This window comes from Bathycoccus prasinos (genome assembly GCF_002220235.1).
Source record: "Bathycoccus prasinos genomic : Chromosome_1".
NCBI classification, from domain to species: domain Eukaryota; kingdom Viridiplantae; phylum Chlorophyta; class Mamiellophyceae; order Mamiellales; family Bathycoccaceae; genus Bathycoccus; species Bathycoccus prasinos.
The window spans coordinates 66,818-85,809 of record NC_024008.1 but is presented as its reverse complement, the minus strand read 5'-3'; the positions used below and the strand labels follow the sequence as shown (position 1 = coordinate 85,809).

Below are 18,992 nucleotides of genomic sequence, written 5' to 3'. Positions count from 1 at the left end.
CAATATTAAGAAGAAGAGAAAAGAGTAAAAGAGAGAATGATCGTTTTAGCGGGCTCCTCTGTTTCCTCCGTTTCCTCTGTTTGTTGTTCCCAGCAACAACGACGAGTTTTACGACCCCGACAACAATTTTGTCGCCGTCGGTTAGTACTACTCCGCGTTGAAGATGATGATGATGACTCACGTAATAAACGACGACCGAATTTTGTGGTGCACTCGTCGTCGTCGTTGTTCTCAAAACGAAGGACATCACCATCGTCTAAAATATGTGCTGCTTCTTCGAGTAATAATAACGGGGTTACCAATTATAATCAACTCGGAGGAAAACGACGAGGGAAACTAAACGGGGCGGGAGTGGTAACCAAGTTGGTAAAAAAAGACACGCAATTCGAACAACTCGGCTTATCTCCGGACGAGTTGGAGCAGTATAACCAAGAAACCGCTGGATACAAAAGCATAATAAACGCCGCTCTGGAAGTTTTATTGGAAACGTGTCCACCGTTTATACCGGAAGGCACGGAAACCGACGTGGAGCGGTTTAAAGACGAAGACATTGAATCCTTTACTCTGAACGATAAGATATTTAACCCGGAGATGTCGTGGTTGGCGTTTAACTGGAGAGTTCTGGCAGCCGCGGCGGACGAGAACATTCCGGCGTTCGAACGACTTCGGTTTTTAGCGATTAGCGGGAGAAACCTGGACGAGTTTTTCGCCAAGCGAGTTGGGGCGTTAAAGAGGCAAGAATCTGTCGGGGTTGGGAACTTAGTCAAGAAAAGAGGTAAGAACATATGGTCGCCGAGGAAAACGCTCGAATACGTCAGCGCGGAAGTAGAAAAAATGTCGGATATTCAGGCGGAGTTGTACATCGAACAAATAGCGCCGAGTTTAGCGGATTATAACATCAGGATTTTATCGCACGACGATATGGACAAGGAAACGGTTCAGAAAGTTCGCGAATGGTACCACGACTATGTGGAACCGATTTTAGATCCGAGAGCGATCGATCCGTGCCACCCGTTTCCGTTTTTACCGAGTTTGTCCATAGCGTTGGCAGTGGAGTTGGAAGACGCGTACTCAAACGAGAAATTCGCGGTGGTTTCTGTTCCATCCGTGGTGGACAGATGGATCGACGTTGGCGAGTTTATGGACGAAACTAAAGGTAAACTTTTTTTGCCTTTAGAGCAAATTTTAGAGGCGAACATGGACACGTTGTTTCAAGGATGTAACATTCGCGCGTGTCACGCGTTTCGAGTGTGTAGAAACGCGGACGTCGAAAGAAACGAGGAGGAGGCGGAAGATTTGTTAGAGATGATGTCTGACGAAGTTCGAACGAGACGTTTTGCATCGTTCGTTCGGTTGGAAGTGCAAGACACGATGCCTGAACACGTGAAAGACCGTTTGATGAAATCTCTCGAGTTGAGATCGTTCGACGTGACTTCGGTGCCGCACGCCGCGCCGTTGGGATTCGGCGTTTTAGATTCCATCGACGTGAGTTTTGAAATGGACGACGCCTTAGTTTTTGACCACTGGTCTCCGAGAACGCACCCGAGATTGGTTGGTATCGACGTCCCTTCCTCGTCTGCTTCCGAGGCGGAAGAGATGAGCAAACGTAATATTTTCGACGAGATTAAAAAAGGAGATATTTTAGTCCACCACCCGTACCATTCGTTCGCGACGTCCACGCAAGCTTTCTTCGAAGCCGCGGCAAGAGATAAGGATGTTTTGAGCATTAAATCGACGTTGTATAGAACTTCATCGAACTCGCCAATTATATCGAGTTTGATTAAAGCTTGCGATAACGGGAAAAACGTCGCCGTGTTGGTTGAATTGAAAGCTCGATTCGACGAAGAGCGAAACTTGGGTTTTGCGGAACGACTTGAAACTGCCGGGTGTAACGTCGCGTACGGCGTAAAAGGCGTGAAAACGCACTGTAAAGCAACTTTAGTCGTACGAAGAGAAGGAGAAAAGCTCGTGAAGTACGTTCACTTAGGAACTGGGAACTATAACCCGTCCACGGCGGGTATTTATACCGATTACGGCATGTTTACGTGCAAAGAAGAATACGGCGAAGACGCCGTGAATTTGTTCAAGTTTTTAATGGGCCATCATTTCCAAAAAGAATTCAACAGATTGCTGGTTGCGCCGCAAAGCTTACAATCTAGCATGGTGGATTTAATCGAGAACGAAATCACCGCCGCAAAGAAAGGGTACAAAGCGTCCATCACGGCTAAAATGAACGGTTTAGACGACCCGGAGATTTGTAAAGCGTTTTATCGGGCGAGCCAGGCGGGCGTGAGCGTGAATTTGATCGTTCGGGGCATTTGTAGAATTCGCCCTGGCGTCCCAGGCATTTCCGAAAACATTCGCGTGATCTCAATCATCGGTCGATTCTTAGAACACCACAGATGCTTTCGATTCGAAAACGCGCTTCAGACAGGGAAAGCGGATCCGAAGATTTACATGGGTAGCGCAGATTTGATGCGAAGAAATTTGTTACATCGCGTCGAAGTCGTCACGTTAGTCGAAGATGAGAGAATCAGGTGCGAAATCCAAGACATGCTCGATGCTTGTCTCGTGGATGGTGTCTTAGCGTGGGAGTTAGGTGCGGATGGACGATATCATCGTACTCCGGAAGCGCGAGCGATTGCGGCGAAACACTCGAGCCAAGATCCCGGGAAAGGAAAACTCATGCCAATTGCCGCGACAAAAGGTTTACACGCGAGTTTAATGGTCGACGTGTTAAAGAAACGAAGTAAAAGTAAAACGAAACAATCTGTCGCGGGTATTGCGGCCAAGAATTTAAAATATGCGGCGAGAATGCCAAAGCAAGCGATGGTGAAGAGTGCGGAGGATATGGCGCAGCCGGAGAAGTTGGAGAAAGCTGAAAGTGCCTTTCCCGTGTCCTCTTCTTCTTCTTCTTCTTCGGACAAGAGACCTTCGATGCATGAAATCATCGATGCGAATGCGAGACCGATAGAGGGAGAAAAAGTGATTAATGACACCAGCGAGGATAGTATGGACGACGTCGCGTTCGATATGGAGGTTTAAATTCATAAGAACGATTGACTTCTAGAACAAAAATGAATTTTCCAACTCGTAAACTACAAACTAATCAACACATCTTCTCTCTTTCTCTCTCTCTCTCCCTTCTGCTTACATATGATCACACATCATAGGTCTATACTATACAGGAACCAAATAATAATTCTACTAACAAATACACAAAAAAAGTTCTCCACGCATGCGTGACAGCGAGTGTTTGTACTTTCTTTTTAAATGTAATTTTCCGTCGAGAACGCCGGCGATAACACGGATTGACTCGCGGCTTTCTTCAACGTCTTCCATACTTGCACGTTCGCCTCGAAGAACCCAACAGAGTGGAAATTCTTCAAACCGTTTTTCTTGGCATACGGTTTAATAACTTCTTCTCGGAAATCTCTCAGTTTATGTCTCGGTAGTCTTGGACACAAATGGTGTTCGACTTGAAATTGCAAACCGCCATGGAACCAATCCAAATATTTTGGGCACTCAATGTCCATCGTCCCGGCGAGTTGCATCTCAATCCATTCGTTGTTTTTTGGAATCCCATCGAACACATCTCTCGAAAAGTGCGACAAACATATTTGAACGTGAATGATCCCACCAATTGCGTGCGAGAGGAAGAAGAACGCCCATTTCTCACCAGCCGTCGGTAACATGCTCACCAGCGTCGAATACCACGCGAAGTAAAAACCGAGCGTGGCGAATTCAATGACGCGCTGTTTCTTGGACATTTTTACCGTCGCGCAGTGAATCAACGTTTGCGCGTATAAGTTCACTCTCGCTACGGCCATGATCGGGTAGAACGTGTAATGCTGCACGCTAACAAACTTCTTCGCTAACCAATCAAATTTCAACTGTCGGTTGTGGTACAACGAGTACACGGATTCGAAATACTTCCTCGTGACTGCCAAAATCGGCATGTGTTGAATATCCGGATCGCACTCCAAAGAGTTCACGGCGCAATGATGGACGTTGTGCGTGCTCGACCACCAACTAATGCCAACACCGTTACACATGTTCCCAATGAGCCACCCGATGGCGGTGTCCAATTTCCTATTGTGGGTCACCGCGCAGTGCCCCGCGTCGTGTCCGATGAACATGCTTTGCTGCCAAAACATTCCCAACGATACGGCTCCGAGCATGTGAGAAAACGTATCCTCTTTATTCACGACCAAATGAATTGCCACGGCTAACAAAGACACCAAGCGAATGGCGATGGCGTAATAGTGCTTATAATCCGTCTTGAACTCTGCGTTCTCCGCCGTTTTCACCAACTCTCGAAAATCGTGTAAATGCTGGGGCGCTTCCTCCGAAATCTTTCTTTGAACGGCGCCAACGCGCATGGATTTCAACGTTTTCATCGCTTTTCCGTTTTCCGAGTGATACGCTCGGAACGCGTCCGTAATGTCTCTCCCGGAGTACTGTTTCAGGACGGTTTCGCCTCCCGGATGTTTTGAAATCCAACTCGAAATGTCGTACACGTTGTCACCGAAGATGACCAGTTTTGGGGAGTCCTTCGCGGTCATGTGATCGCACTCGTTCACCTGCGAAACCGTGTACGTGGTGGCGGTGCTCGCGGGAGACATATCCACATTCGTGATTGGGGAAGAACCCGAGGCGTCCTTACCGCCTTTGCCCATGATGAATACGATGTTAAAGTCCTCCTCTGTTTTTATTCCTTTTTATCGCTTTTCTCTTTTATCACCACCCGAAAATGTGTCCCGAAACGTCGCCACGTCGTTTACTCTTTTCGCGCGCGTTCGTCCGTTCTTCTTCGATCGACCAAATCTCTCTCTCGATTGAATACTCTTTTAAATATCTATCCGTTCTCAAGCAGATCCCGACTGTAAATACAATACTACAATAAGAAGTGAGCGGGGTCGGCTTTGAATAAAATGTGTGACGTCGGAGGACGCCTTTTTTTTTTGATGAGTGGCTGTTTTTTTTAATGAGCGGCTGTCATGGCTGTCGGTAACAACGAAGGCGACCTTTCTCTCTTTTTGCTTTTTTTCAGACAAATTGAGCCCAACCACCAAAATACCAAAACATGTTTGTGAAATAATAGGAATACAATACGGTGATGATATATTAATATAAATAACAACGAAGACGAAAAGTAATAATCGTCAATAAGAAAAGCGTTCTCCTTCATTTGCGTACGTTTACTTCTTATTAATATCGTAGAAGAAACCAACCGTGTTGCCAACTTTGATGGTGACTTTCGGAGCGCCTTCGGGAAGGCGCGGACCTCCTCGGCTACTGTTACCACCGCCGCTCTTCTCCTTATAGATGACTTTTTCGACGATTTTCTCCTTGATGATCGGTACTTCCACTTTCTTCTCGATGATTTTGTCCTTGTAGACAATCTTCTCCACCGGCTTGTCTTTGTAGACAATCTTCTCCGGACCGGGGACCTGAACTTTCTTTTCGACGATTTTGTCTTTATATACGATTTTCTCCACCGGCTTCTCTTTATAGACAACTTTCTCTTTCGCTGCTGCGCTACCACCGCTGCTACTATTCTTCCTGCTGTTATCGGTTTTGTAGACGATTTTTTCGACTATTTTGTCTTTATATACAATCTTTTCCGGACCGGGCACTTTGACCTCTTTCGTGATTACTCTCTCTTTACCCGGAACTTCCACCTTCTCTTTGACAATCTTTTCCTTGTAGACAATCTTCTCCACCGGCTTATCTTTATAAACAACTTTAACAGTTTCTTTCCCGGGAGCCTCAACCTTTTCTTTAACCACGCGGTCTTTGTACACAATCTTCTCCGGTCCGGGAACTTTTACTTTCTTCTCGACGATTTTCTCCACAATCTTCTCCGGTCCCGGTACTTTTTCGTATCTCGTAACCACTCGCGTTGGGCCCGGAACTTTCACGATTTCTTTCACGACTTTGATTCGCTCTTTTCCCGGAACCTCAACCTTGACTTCTTTCACGCGCACTTTCTCGCCCGTCGATGAGGGTGAGGACGAGAGTGCTTTCCCGACAATCGCACCGGCGAAGAATCCAATCGCAATCTTACTCAGATGATTCATAACGAATCCAACCTTACCACTGTTATCAACATTGCTCATTGGTACACCATCGGTATTCGTAGCGGACGATGTCGATGGTGGCGAAATCGAACTACTCGGCGCACCTCCTCTTCCGAGATTATACGGACTTTCGTCAAAACTCATCACCCCGTTTCTGTTCTTATAATTCTCCATTCTCGATTTCTCGAATAGTTGTATCCACTCCGGCCCTTTCTCTCTCAAGTCAATGCCCATGGGGTAATCCAACTGTATCTTCTCCGGCTGAATGCCTTCCATGGTTAATCGATATTTCAACCGTTCCCAAACGCGTTCTTGTCCTCGGGCGTTGAAATGAATTCCATCCGTAAAATAGCCTTTCGTATCGTGCTCAAACGCGACAAACAAATCCTCGACCGGTACCACGCATTTTCTACACGCTCGTTTACACGCCATCCCATACTTTTGTAGCTCTTCGTTCGACCTATCCAACCTCGCGAACGCCTTGTCGCCGTACATTTCGACTTGATAGTTCAACCGTCCTTGTTCATCCATCGCCGGTGGGGCCAGAACAATCACGTGCTTCGAGCACTTCTTCGCTCGATTAATAATAATCTCCATGTTCTTCTCGTATTCCTCTAAGGGCACGTACGCGCTCGTTTGAAACTTGCTCGTTTTTTCCTCGATTGCGCTATCGTTCGTCCCAAACATGATTATCGTTAGGTGATGTTTGCGCAATCGTCGGTCGAATTTCTCGGGAAAGATATCGTCCATAACTTTTAACGCCCATCGAGTGTTGTACCCTCCGAATCCTCTCACGTACACGTCCGCTCTTCTCGTAAAGTGGTCGTTCTGTTAAACGGTGTTTGTTTGCGTTCGACGTGTTTTGTAACACAACACAACAGAGAAGTAGTAAATATTGGTTAGTTTATATTTAAACTTCTTCTTCACGACAAAATTCAAGGCGCGCGGCGATCAAATTCAAGAATAAAAAACACCAACACAGACACGCAAAGAAAGAGAACACATAACTTTGCGTAATAATAAACGAAAAGAAAAAGGAAATGAATACAAACTCTCGACGACGTACCAAACTCTCTCCCCATCCGCCTTGTTCGATCGCGCGTTGCGTCAAAGAGTCTCCGAACAGAACGATCTTCTCTCGCCGAGACGTTAATCCCATGATTTGTGTTTTTGTCTTCTGTTATACGACGAAAGAGGAGTCCAAACTTGAAAATTTCTGAAGAGGACTGACGATTTTGATTTGACGACCAAAATTAAAGTTTTTTCATGGGGGGAACCTCGAATCAGAAGAAAAAAACGAAAAGTGTTCAGAATGCTATGGAATCGTCGTGTGTTGTTGTTGCGTGTTGTTAAAAATGTCATCAACAAGGAGAACATCATCATTGTCATCAACAACTACAACAACAACAACTAATGAGGAACAGTTTTGGCGACAACGCGCGCAAATCTTGCGCAATTTGAGCCGCTGTTCATCTTCAGACGTTTCTAAACTCGTGAGCCGGTTATTTTTTGTCGTTTTTGGAAACGGGGAGGATGGAGGAAGTAGCTGTGGGTTCGTGCACGTGAAGGATACCGAAGAGGAGATTGAGAACGTGAGGAGATGTTTCCAACGGACGATGAGGAGACACGAGAGCGTGCGAGAAGTGGAGATGGATTTGTTGAAACGGAGAGAGATTGAGAGTACGAATGGAAAGAGATATGAGAAGGAGAGCAAAACGACGAGGTTGTTGGAGGAGATTTTCAACGAGAACAACAAAGTTGATGATGTTTCCACCACTCAAAAGAGCTCAAAGGAGACGAAACAGACGAAGAAAACGAAGAAGAAAGAAGACCCGTTGTCGCCGGAGATGTCTCTGTCGCCAGACGTCATCGCGGACGAGAACGATGCGAATAAGAGAAAAGTGCGACGACGAACGCCTGGCGGTGAAAAACCATCGAGGTCGCCGTTATCGAACGTGAACGAAAGCGGTATTCGCTACCACCGAGAGGTCTCTCTCGGAAAACCGCCGAGAGGAAACGTGAAACGGGCGAGGACGACGGACGATCCTTTCCCAGTAGTTCATAGCAAAGAAAGCAACGAATCCAGAAAATCGTACGTGTGCCCGTTTGAGTCGTCGTTTGGATGAGTAGTATTTTAATGACACATCGTAGCAGTAGCATCCCAAACTCATCAGCGTATTCAGCGCCGAGTCGCGCCAAACGTGATGAATTTTTTCCTTCCCATCATCTGCACGTCCATACTAAACACCTTAAAAAACGGGTACGTCAACACTTTGAATAACGGCCTTAAAATCTTATTTCTTCTGGCGACTTGCGGGAAATGACTCCACGGCGCCGGTGCCGTGCTATAATCGCAATCGAGCGCGCGTAACTCCTCCATATCTTCCTCCGTGAGCGAAAACGTTTCCAAAGCCTGAAAATCGGCGTTTTCCTTCGCTCGAATTTCAGACGCCGATTTCGGAATCACAATCACGCCTCTCTGTAAATGCCATCTTAAAATCACTTTACTTGGCGTCGTTTGTCTTCTTTCTGCTATTTTTCGTACAATTTCGTTTTTAAACAACTCGCTTCCTCTCGCGAATGGAGAATACGCCGTCACCGCCACGCCCATCTTCTTTGAAAACTGAATCAACGCATCGTTCGGTAACATCGGGTGCGACTCGATTTGATTCACCGCTGGTTTAATTTCTGAATGTTTCATCAACTGTGTCAACTGTTCTTGATTAAAGTTACTCACCCCAATCGATTTCACCTTCCCTTCTCTCTTCAACTGTTCCATCGTCTTCCAACACTCCTCGATGGACGTCTCCGTATCGTCCACTAATACCGTTCCTCGTTTCCAACACACTGGCCAATGAATTAAGTATAAATCGATGTACTCCAACTGTAAATCTTCTAATGTTTGTTCCAACGCCTCTCGAACGTCATCTGGTTTCCGTCTATCGTTCCATAACTTACTCGTAATGAACACGTCCTCTCGCGACGTATCTTCGTCGCCAAAAACTTTACTCAAACACTTTCCAATCACGTGTTCGTTCGCATACGCCGACGCGCAATCCAAATGCGTCAACCCGTTCCGTAACGCCGAAGTGATGGCTAAAGTGCACTCCTCAGGTGGATTCGATTTCCACGTCCCTAATCCTAAAGTCGGTATGACGTTCCCGTCGTTTAACAGTTGCGTTCGGGAGATATCGTTTTTCTGATGTTTTTGTTTTTGTTGTTGTTGTTGATGAGATGTCGCTTGTGCCGTTTTCCTGAAAGAAGATGTGCCGGCGGCCATTTTCTTCTTCTTCTTGTTGGTGTTGTTATCACTATATCCTGAATATAATAAAGAAGATACCACAGAGAGACTCTTCCTCGATTGCATCTCTTAATCTCTTACTCTCTCTTCTCAAAGTGCGTTGTGTATTATGTAGAGTGATGATGATGATGGTTTAAAAATAGACATCTCGCCGGCAAAACTTTTTTTTCCTGTTTTTTCATTTTTCAGTCTGTTTTGTTGGTTATGGAAGACACAACACTCCACATAATACTATAGAACAACAATAATAACAACAATAATAACAACAAGAACGAGAACATTATTATGGGGGTCACGCGAACGAAGAAGAGCACGTCGTTGAAACGGAAACGGAAAGATCCCCCTGGGGACGACAACGACGACGGGTGCGTCCGTCGTTCTTTCTTTTTTATTCTTTCTTTCTCTTTTTCCAATTTTCGATTTTCGCCGCCATTGTTTTTCTCATTTAGATGGAAAGCATCGCTCGCGCGTTGTTTAGTAGTATCTCATTTATATCTTCTCTCTCATACATCATCATAAATCACGTAACATAAAAACAGAAGAAGAACAAAGAGTGAAAACGTCTCCATCGGCAAGCTCACCAGTCAAATAAAAAACAAGCAAAGACGCTCGGAAGTCTACGGGAAGCTCTTACACGAACAAAGCGTAGAGAAGAAAAAACGACGTCAACTGAGACAAAAAGAAGAACTGAGAGCGTTGGAAAACGGGGAGACGCCGGCACCGAGACAAGTCCCGAAAACGATAGAAAACCAACGCGTGATAGATGAGACGCACATCGTGAGAGAAGACGAGGAGGAGATTCACAACGAAGATAAAGAGGACGAGTTTGCGTCGTATTTTTCGTTCAACTCGAGCCCGAAGATTATAATAACGACGAGTAGGAAACCGAGCGGCGCGATGTTTAAGTTTTTGGAGAATCTATTTACGGTAGTCCCGAACGCGTATTATTACGCGAGAAGAAACTACCACGTTAAAGAGATGGTGAAGCACGCCACCGCGAGAGGATTCACGGATTTGCTCATTTTCAATGAGAATAAAACGTTTAGTAAAGGTGCGCGAGTGAACGGGTTGTTACACGTGCACTTGCCGGAAGGACCGAGCGTGATGTATAAACTGACGAATTTAATTTTGAGTAAAAAGATTCGAAATCACGGCCGAGCGACGTCGCATTACCCAGAGTTGTTGTTGAATAACTTTAGCACTCGATTAGGTCACCGAATTGGACGAATGTTTGCGAGTTTGTTCCCTCAGAAACCAGAGTTTAAAGGAAGACGCGTGGTGACGTTTCACAACCAACGAGATTTCATTTTTTTTCGACACCATCGATACGTGTTCGAGGAGAAGAAAGGGGTGAGAAGAAGACACGGCGGGCACTTATCCACCGCCGAGGTAGACGAAGAGTCCTTTTCCAAGAATAGAATAAAGAAGAGTAGTAAGAGGAAGAGTAAACCGAGCTTAGCGCTTCCGTCTGGAGAAGACGAAGAGGACGGGGATGAAGAGGACGTGCAGTTTAGCGGCGACGAAGATTCCGATTCGGACTCGGACGAGTTCAAAGCTGGGAGTAGTAGCGACGAAGATTCCGATGACGACGACGACAGTAGTAGTAGCGGTAGCAGCAGCGATGATGATGATGATGATGATGATGATGATGATGATTCAGACGACGATAGCGGGGAAGATGAAGACGGTAAAAAAAAGGAGAAGAAACCGTTCGAGCGAAAGAAAAAATTGACCAAGGCTCAGAAAAAAAAAATCGCGGACGAGAACGACGATCGACCAACCTCTGTCATCGCCAGGTTGCAAGAATTAGGGCCTCGATTCACGTTGAAGCTAATGAGCGTACAAAAAGGAACGTTCGATTCAAAACACGGCGAGTTTGAGTACGTGCGCAGCACGGAAACGGACGGGACAAGAAAAAACAGACGAAAGTTTGTTCTTTAATTTTCTGGTTGTGTATCTCAGAGCGCTATTCCTACGTTAGCTAATGTTGTTGTTTTTGTTGTTATGATTCCTCCTCTACATCCTCCTCCTCTTTTGCTACTCCTACTCTCTCTCTCTCTCTTCCTTCCTGCCGCCATTCCTCTCCGTTATCCAGACCTAAACAATAAAATCGCAATGTGCCCGATGTAGAAATATATAAAGTGTCCGGTTTCGTGCGTCACGTAGGACCCAAAGTTTCTCCCGACCACGCAGTGCCAAGTCGGCTGGTACTTCTTATCGAACTCCTTCTTGATGTACGCGGCTATGTCTTTTTCTATTTCGTATCTCTCTAATGCCTGTTGTTGTTGTTGTTGTTGTTGTTGTTGTGGGTATATTGCAGAAAACGGAAAATGTCAAAGAGAGTAAGACGAAGCGTCGTCGGTCGTTGAAAAAGTCAAAATTTTTAACGACCCAGACAAAGGCAAAATGTGACTTTCCACGTTCGCGCGGAGGAAGAGAAAACAAAAAAGAAGGTCTCACGCACAATTTTGGCGCAATCTACCGCGTCTTGTATGACTTCCTGTTTCGCGTGTTTTCGATGAGCGAGTGAAAGAGAGAAGAGAGTATTAGTGTTATTAGTTGTTCATCAAAAGAGACGATTCGTTTTTCTTCGCAAAAGCGTCTGTTGGTTTGACTTTCGAAAATTTTGCAACGACGAGATGACGCGCGCGCGAACTACTTTTATTCGTCGTTGTCTTTTGATGACAAACCTCTTTCATGTCCGCAGACTTGATGGACGGTTTCATTTGTCCTCCGTTGCTGTTGCTGTTCTCCATTTTGATGTTTTGTAGTAGATAATAGGCGTCGTGTGGTTGTGATGAGTGAGTGCTTCCTCTGTCTGTATCCGCGAAATAAAAAATGACGACAGACATGGAAGTTTCGTCAAAAGAACTGAATTCAGAGACTGGAAGAAGAAGAAGGACGAGACGGTGTAGCAACAAACAGGTATGTAAAAGAGATGAGAAAAAAACTTTCGTCTGATGATGAAATGAATTAAAGAGATCCAGGAGATCACAATACACATATATTATTATGAGAACAACAATTTGATGTGAACACAACAAGCCTTTCTTTCAACAACTTCACGTTATTATTAATCGTCTCTTTGTCCTTTCGCTCGATCTTTGCCGTTGAACTGCCTATATCCGAACCACTCCAAATCCCCGGGCCATTTTGAATCCGGTTCCGGTAACTCGTTCGGGTATTTGTACGCGTCCTCGTAGTATTGATTCACCCCTCCCGCTAAGTGGTATAACTTCGTGTATCCGACTTGGTACATTTCAAACGCAGCCGGTAACGAGCCGGCGCCTTTCGTGTTATCCGTCAACCCTCGGTTCTTTGGCGGTTCGCTCAGCAACGTCCCGCCCCAAATATCGACCAAGATGATATCCTGTTTCAACTCCGCCACTCGTTGCATGTCATTCACAAAGTTCATATTTTTCTTCTTAAATCCCGGCAGACGAAGTTTCGCTAACAAACCGCCCTCGATGTACGGGACGTTGATCGACCCCGGGATCGACCACTGCTCGAAATCTGGTTGAAATCTCACGTCCACAATCAGGGCGCCTTTTTTTTGCATCTGCATCGCTTTCCGAGCGTCGATGGTTGGCATTCGCTTCGTTTTCACTAAATATTGCCACGCGTCCGGCCATTCGCACATTCCCGGCCCTAAGCACGGGACGATGCCATTTTGATCCGGTTTCCCAGACGGGACGATTTGGTTTGATATTGTTCTTCTTATTATTTTTAGGGGACGATGATGATGGTGTTGAGCTTTGCTGCTCATGCTGCTGCTCATGCTGCTGCTGCATCTCGAAGAAAACGAAGAAGAACATCTTTTCGCATCGTACACCAGGGACATATTCATCATGTTTTCACCGATGATAATGCGAGAGAGTAAACACAGCGACAATATAATAGTGAGAGATTTTTCCGCCTCCTGCCCTCTTTACAAAAAATCTTTCTGTTCTTTCCCGTAAAAACACCACCAAAAGTTAATTATTGACGCGCAGAACAACAAGAGAGGAAGAGGAGGAGGAGGAGAAAAAGGACAAAAAGAAGCGCTCGAGAGGGAGTATTATATCACTAAATCATCATTAAAATGGGCGACGGCACGACGTACCGCAAATCGCTCTCGATTTCCAAAGCTTCGCTGTTAGCGGTGATTTGTTTTCTGATTGGATTCGTAACGCGCGGAAATTTAGGTGATTTATCATCGACGAAGATGATTTTGCCGACGACGCAAAAAGATGTAGACGGAGAAGATCCGAGTCCAGGGGCACTCAGAAACGCGCAAGTCATTGAAATCGACGACGACGACGACAGTGTTCACAAAGATGATGATTTGGGAGAGAAAGACGTAAAAAATCTTGCAGGTGGAGTTACAGAAGAAGAAATGGAAGAAGAAAAGTTGAACAGCGAAGACTCGAACGCGCTGGACAAAGTCGGCGCACTTGGCGACGAGTACTTGACCGAGCTGAAATTTCAACTCCTCTCGACGGCGCCTCGGTCGGTGATGTACCGAAATTTCGCCAGCGATGCGGATTGCGATGCGATCGTGGAAGCGGCGAGGAGTCGATTGCACAAATCCGGTTTGGCGTTGAAAAGAGGCGAGACGTTGGAGACCACGAAGAACATTCGGACGAGTTCCGGGACGTTTTTGACATCAAAAATGGAACAAAGTGGGGCGTTGAAACGCGTGGAAGAGAAGATGGCGCGCGCGACGCACATTCCAGCGACGCACGGGGAAGCTTACAACATTTTACGCTACGAAATCGGCCAAAAATACGATTCGCATTACGATATGTTTGATCCCTCGCAATACGGTCCGCAAAGATCGCAACGCGTCGCTAGTTTTCTTTTATACTTGACCACCCCAGACGAAGGAGGTGAAACCGTGTTCCCGTTGGAAGGTCAAAACGGATTATATCGGTTACGCGGGATCGATTACACGAGTTGCGAGGCTGGATTAAAAGTCAAGCCGAGGAAAGGCGACGCGCTTTTGTTTTGGAGCGTCCATCCGAACAACACGTTCGATCGAAGTAGTTTACACGGCGGGTGCCCAGTCATCAGCGGGACGAAGTTTGTCGCGACGAAGTGGATTCACGATAATCGTTGGACGTTATAGGTATATATAATTGTCTTCTCGCGAGAGAACGCGTAGAAAATAGTTTAGAGTTGTTCTTATTATTAGTGGATTAAGTAGAGAGAGGTCAGAGGTGCAGAGTAGTAAATTTTTGCATTGGAACAGACACTCACAAAAGCGTCGTCACAACGACAAAAATAAAACGAGAGCAAAACAGAGTAATACTTCACACACACACAACACATAGCGAGAAGAACACTGTTATCCACATGCTCACCACAACGTCTACTCTTTCGTCGTCGTTAGCGACGTCGTCGTCGTCATCGAGAACGGACGCGAAGAAGCGGCATCATCAACGCCAACGACGACGACAACATTCATCACCGTCAGCATTTGCTTCTTCTTTATCCAAAACGAATTTTGCGACGACGACGACGACGAGGACGACAAAAGCTGGTGTTTTCAATGCTGCCACGACGCGCACCGCTCAAAACGAGAAAATCAACAGTATTAATGCTGCGTTGCAGAGGACGAAGAAAAAGAAATCGGTGGTCGTCACGTTTGCTTCTGCCGCCGCTGATGGTGCAGCAGCTCCTCCAGTTGGGACGTTCACCATCGGCATCGCGTGGTTCTTCATGCATCAAATTATCGGCGTCGCCAACGACGTGATTATGAAAGCGGCGGGACAAACTTTATCGGTGGCGCAAGTTGTCTTCTTGAGATTTTTCTTCGCGACGTTGACGATGTTGCCAGTCATGTTGATCTCTGGAAAAGACTCGTTCAAAACGGATAGATTACCTTTACACTTTGCGCGAAGCGCTTTGTTGGCAATGGGAATATTTTTGTACGCGAAAGGTCTCACCGTCGCACCAATTGCCGTGGTGACGACGTTGAATTTCACCATCCCGTTGTTCACCCTAGTCTTGGCCAGGTTTGTGTTGAAAGAGAAAGTAGACGTGAATCGATGGATCGGGACGGTGGTTGGATTTTTGGGCGTGTGCGTGGTTTTGAAACCGACTGGAGGCGCCGCCGGGCTTGGGTCGTTTAACATGTCCTGGCTTTTGATTCTAGCCGCAGCGACTATGTTTTCCAGTTTGGACGTTTTGAATAAAGTGTTTGTCGGGCGAGAATCGTTTTGGGCGATGATTTTTTACACCGCGTTGTTCACGACGTTGATCTTTTCGCCCTTCGCGTTTATGGGTTGGGTCGCGCCGACGATGACGCAGTACGGCGCGTTAGCCGCGTTAGGTGCTGGTGCGAATGCGCTTTTGTATTGTTTGTTAAAATCCTTTTCCATGGTGGACGCTAGCGCGTTGGCGCCTTTTCGATATACGGAGTTGATTTTATCCGCGGGCGTCGGATGGGTGTTGTTTAAAGAAGCCATTTCTATGAATACGATTTTAGGCGCGATGGTGATTGTCCCGAGCACATTATACGTCGTCTGGAAAGAGAACCAAAAGAAAGAAGAGTAAATCCAACATTTTAAAAGAGAACCGATGATAATGCGTTAATGTGTTTGTGTAATGAATATGATTATTTGACTTTCATTCATTGTACGTATTCGGGTAAACACAAATTGCGCGATGAAATTAAAAGCAGCACCAACAATCGAACGGACACTTCCCTCCTGGTTCCCCATTCGGCCCCAAAACTCTGCCTTTGCTATCTACTTTCTGCTGTCCGTGCTTCATGTCCGTGAAATCGTCGTACGATTTATAAACTGGCAAACCGTCTTCCATCCGTCTCGGTTTGTCCACGGGAGTAAACTCTGGCACTTCCTCGCCTTTGCTGTTTAACCGTTTCCCTTTCGGTTTTTTCTGCCCGGGGAGCAGAATTTTCACGTATCCTTCCTTCTCTTTCTTCTTCTTCTTGTTGTTACTCTTATTCCTCGCGCCTCCATCGCCTTCCTCGTTACTTTCATTCTTCTTCTCCGTCTTCTTCTTCTTCACGACTTTTCCAAATATGTCGTCAATGTCGGACACCTTTTTTTTCGTCTTTTTCTCCTTCATCACATTTCCCTCCTCCTCCTCCTCCTCCTCCTTGTTTGCGCGTTTCTTACTCCCCATTTCCTCGTCGATCGTGCGTGGTGGTAATTGATACTACTTCTCGAATACGTAATAGAAGTCTGTGCTGCCTCTGGTACGTGCGTACGGACGACGCAGAGAAGAAACTGAACAAGATTCCAAACACACAAAAAAAAGCAGCAGCCGTCAAAAAATAATGAAGAAGAGAGCGAAAACACAAAAATTCTTGAAAAAGGTCACTCACTCCCTTCGTGTTCCTCATTATTTTATTACAGATATAATCCAATACAAAAGAGTAATAAAAGACTTTGAAGAAGAGAAGAGGAAGAATACCAAGAAGAATGTCTGCTTTTACGAAGAAAGGTGGTGGAAATGGTGGTAAGACTTCAGGAGCAGGCGAGGACGTGGAAAATCCACCACCTTTACCTGCGGTGAAAGCAGCCGGTGTGACGGCTTTGGATAATGTCCAACGAAAAGAAAGTAGTGGTGACGCCGACGAAATGAATGGAAAGAACAAGCGGGAGTCTAATCTGAACAAAAAAATGGATAAACTCGCCAAGAAGGAGCAAAAGCAATCGTTTTGGAAGTTACACAAGGAAGAATTGTGGTCTTTGGTTCCGTATTTATGGCCGAAAGAGCAGATATGGATCAAGTTCATGCTCTTGTGCGCGATATTTTTCTTGTTGGCGAGTAAACTGTGCAACGTGACTTCTCCGATTGCGTTGAAAATAGCGGTGGATCGAGTGAGCGAGAACAGGTCGGACATTGAGTGGGCGATTGTTGCGTACGGGGCGTTACGATTTGGCGCGAACTTCTTTGGCGAGTTGAAAGATAACTCTTTCGCGTACGTCAGCGCGCACGCGTCGAGGAAGATTTCATTGAGAGTGTTTACGCACGTGATGGATTTGTCGCTCAAGTTTCACATCACGAGGAAAACTGGGGCGGTCATACGAGGGTGCGCCAGAGGTTCGGAGTCCTTCGCGTTGCTTTTGAAGTATATATCGTTTCAAATCGCGCCGATTTTTATCGAGGTTGCCATGGTGTGTTGCTTTTTGTTGGTGCAATACGATTGGTATTTTGGGATCATAACGTTTTTCGTGATTTTCGCTTACATTGGTTTTACGGTACCGTTTACCGAGTGGAGAAATAAGTTCCGACGGGACCAAACGGAAGCGGACGATCGGTTTAATCAGAAAGCGACGGATTCGTTGTTGAACTTTGAAACTATTAAACTATTCTGCGCGGAGCCGCACATCGCGCACACGTACGACGAAGCGCTGAAACAGACGCAAAAGGCGACGCTGAAGACGACCCAATCTTTAGCCGGTTTGAATTTAGGACAGGCTCTGATTATAACCGTAGGTATTACGGCGAGTATGGGATTAGCCGCGGAACAAGTCGTCGATGGCAAGATGACAATTGGTGATTTTGTTCTGGTGAATACCTTCATCTTGCAACTGTACGTGCCTTTGAACTTTTTGGGCACGTACTATCGAATGATCAAGCAGTGCATGGTTGACGTAGAGGCGATGTTTAGATTGATGGGTGAAAATCAAGAGGTTGCGGACGCAGATGACGCGAAAGACTTAGTCTTGGCGAATCCTTCGCAAGCAAAGATTGAATACGAAAACGTGTTCTTTTCGTACGATCCGAAGGAAGATCGGAAAATCTTGAAAGGCGTTTCGTTCGTCGTCGAGCCGGGGCAAAAGTTGGCGTTAGTTGGCGAATCCGGAGCCGGTAAGTCTACTATCGCTAAGTTATTGTATAGACTATATGACATACAAGGCGGTCGAATTCTAATCAATGGACAAGATGTGGCGAAATGTACGCAACGCTCGGTGCGATTGAACATTGGCATCGTGCCGCAAGATTGCGTCTTGTTCAACGACACCATCGAATACAACATTGGATTTGGGAAACTTGGTCAAGGCGATGTGGCGACTCGAGAAGAGGTGGAAAGAGCATCAAAGGCGGCGCAATTTGAGAAGTTTGTCAACCAAACACCGTCTGGGTACGACACGTTAGTCGGAGAGAGAGGCTTGCGATTATCCGGGGGTGAAAAACAACGTGTGGCCATTGCGAGAGCGCTTTTGAAAGACCCGCCGATTATGGTGTACGACGAGGCGACGTCGAGTTTAGACACGCACACCGAAAATCAGATCATGGATGCCATTCGCGTAGCGGCGCAAGGTAGAACGAACTTAGTCATCGCGCATAGATTATCGACAATTATGGATTCTGATAAGATTTTAGTATTGAGCGGAGGCGAAGTTGTTGAAAGCGGCAATCACCAAACGTTGTACGCCGACGTGAACGGGAAGTATAGAAAGATGTGGGATTCGCAACTGCAAGCGGCTATGAAGGAATCGCCATCGACTGTAGAATTGATGAAGATGGGAACACAATAATAACACACTCAAGAGTGAAGAAGAAGAGATGATAAAAAGTTTTTTTGTTTATTCTCTGATGTTGTACAACATATTTTATTTCAAATGTGCTTTCAAAAGGGTTCAATCGCT

The 18,992-nt window shown here is 45.9% G+C and overlaps 12 protein-coding genes across 12 annotated transcripts; 6 read left to right on the top strand and 6 right to left on the bottom strand.

Annotated features, from left to right (window-relative positions):
• Positions 1-36: 36 nt before the first annotated feature.
• Bathy01g00500 (polyphosphate kinase) lies at positions 37-3,045 on the top strand (the record flags this gene model as incomplete). The annotated part of the gene is made up of 1 exon (XM_007515707.1): positions 37-3,045. The coding sequence occupies one exon, from the start codon at positions 37-39 to the stop codon at positions 3,043-3,045; it is 3,009 nt and encodes a 1,002-aa protein (XP_007515769.1).
• A 224-nt stretch (positions 3,046-3,269) lies between these two features.
• Bathy01g00490 (predicted protein) lies at positions 3,270-4,679 on the bottom strand (the record flags this gene model as incomplete). Its single annotated transcript, XM_007515437.1, has 1 exon — positions 3,270-4,679. The coding sequence occupies one exon, from the start codon at positions 4,677-4,679 to the stop codon at positions 3,270-3,272; it is 1,410 nt and encodes a 469-aa protein (XP_007515499.1).
• Positions 4,680-5,201: 522 nt separating this feature from the next.
• On the bottom strand, positions 5,202-7,242 carry Bathy01g00480 (predicted protein; the record flags this gene model as incomplete). Its single annotated transcript, XM_007515598.1, has 2 exons — positions 5,202-6,911; positions 7,150-7,242. 2 exons carry the CDS (start codon positions 7,240-7,242, stop codon positions 5,202-5,204), a joined length of 1,803 nt encoding a protein of 600 aa, XP_007515660.1.
• Positions 7,243-7,438: 196 nt separating this feature from the next.
• Positions 7,439-8,209, top strand: Bathy01g00470 (unknown protein; the record flags this gene model as incomplete). The annotated part of the gene is made up of 1 exon (XM_007515458.1): positions 7,439-8,209. One exon carries the CDS (start codon positions 7,439-7,441, stop codon positions 8,207-8,209), a length of 771 nt encoding a protein of 256 aa, XP_007515520.1.
• Positions 8,210-8,262: 53 nt separating this feature from the next.
• Bathy01g00460 (YtbE (Aldo/keto reductase YtbE)) lies at positions 8,263-9,363 on the bottom strand (the record flags this gene model as incomplete). Its single annotated transcript, XM_007515086.1, has 1 exon — positions 8,263-9,363. The coding sequence occupies one exon, from the start codon at positions 9,361-9,363 to the stop codon at positions 8,263-8,265; it is 1,101 nt and encodes a 366-aa protein (XP_007515148.1).
• Positions 9,364-9,669: 306 nt separating this feature from the next.
• Positions 9,670-11,325, top strand: Bathy01g00450 (predicted protein; the record flags this gene model as incomplete). Its single annotated transcript, XM_007515638.1, has 2 exons — positions 9,670-9,749; positions 9,924-11,325. The coding sequence occupies 2 exons, from the start codon at positions 9,670-9,672 to the stop codon at positions 11,323-11,325; spliced, it is 1,482 nt and encodes a 493-aa protein (XP_007515700.1).
• Positions 11,326-11,471: 146 nt separating this feature from the next.
• On the bottom strand, positions 11,472-12,140 carry Bathy01g00440 (Dynein light chain 1, cytoplasmic; the record flags this gene model as incomplete). Its single annotated transcript, XM_007515414.1, has 2 exons — positions 11,472-11,660; positions 12,075-12,140. The coding sequence occupies 2 exons, from the start codon at positions 12,138-12,140 to the stop codon at positions 11,472-11,474; spliced, it is 255 nt and encodes an 84-aa protein (XP_007515476.1).
• A 317-nt stretch (positions 12,141-12,457) lies between these two features.
• Bathy01g00430 (predicted protein) lies at positions 12,458-13,225 on the bottom strand (the record flags this gene model as incomplete). Its single annotated transcript, XM_007515367.1, has 1 exon — positions 12,458-13,225. One exon carries the CDS (start codon positions 13,223-13,225, stop codon positions 12,458-12,460), a length of 768 nt encoding a protein of 255 aa, XP_007515429.1.
• Positions 13,226-13,465: 240 nt separating this feature from the next.
• Bathy01g00420 (predicted protein) lies at positions 13,466-14,491 on the top strand (the record flags this gene model as incomplete). The annotated part of the gene is made up of 1 exon (XM_007515691.1): positions 13,466-14,491. One exon carries the CDS (start codon positions 13,466-13,468, stop codon positions 14,489-14,491), a length of 1,026 nt encoding a protein of 341 aa, XP_007515753.1.
• A 227-nt stretch (positions 14,492-14,718) lies between these two features.
• On the top strand, positions 14,719-15,921 carry Bathy01g00410 (S-adenosylmethionine transporter; the record flags this gene model as incomplete). Its single annotated transcript, XM_007515324.1, has 1 exon — positions 14,719-15,921. The coding sequence occupies one exon, from the start codon at positions 14,719-14,721 to the stop codon at positions 15,919-15,921; it is 1,203 nt and encodes a 400-aa protein (XP_007515386.1).
• Positions 15,922-16,038: 117 nt separating this feature from the next.
• Bathy01g00400 (predicted protein) lies at positions 16,039-16,515 on the bottom strand (the record flags this gene model as incomplete). Its single annotated transcript, XM_007515549.1, has 1 exon — positions 16,039-16,515. The coding sequence occupies one exon, from the start codon at positions 16,513-16,515 to the stop codon at positions 16,039-16,041; it is 477 nt and encodes a 158-aa protein (XP_007515611.1).
• A 299-nt stretch (positions 16,516-16,814) lies between these two features.
• Positions 16,815-18,881, top strand: Bathy01g00390 (ABC transporter related; the record flags this gene model as incomplete). The annotated part of the gene is made up of 1 exon (XM_007515261.1): positions 16,815-18,881. One exon carries the CDS (start codon positions 16,815-16,817, stop codon positions 18,879-18,881), a length of 2,067 nt encoding a protein of 688 aa, XP_007515323.1.
• Positions 18,882-18,992: the final 111 nt, after the last annotated feature.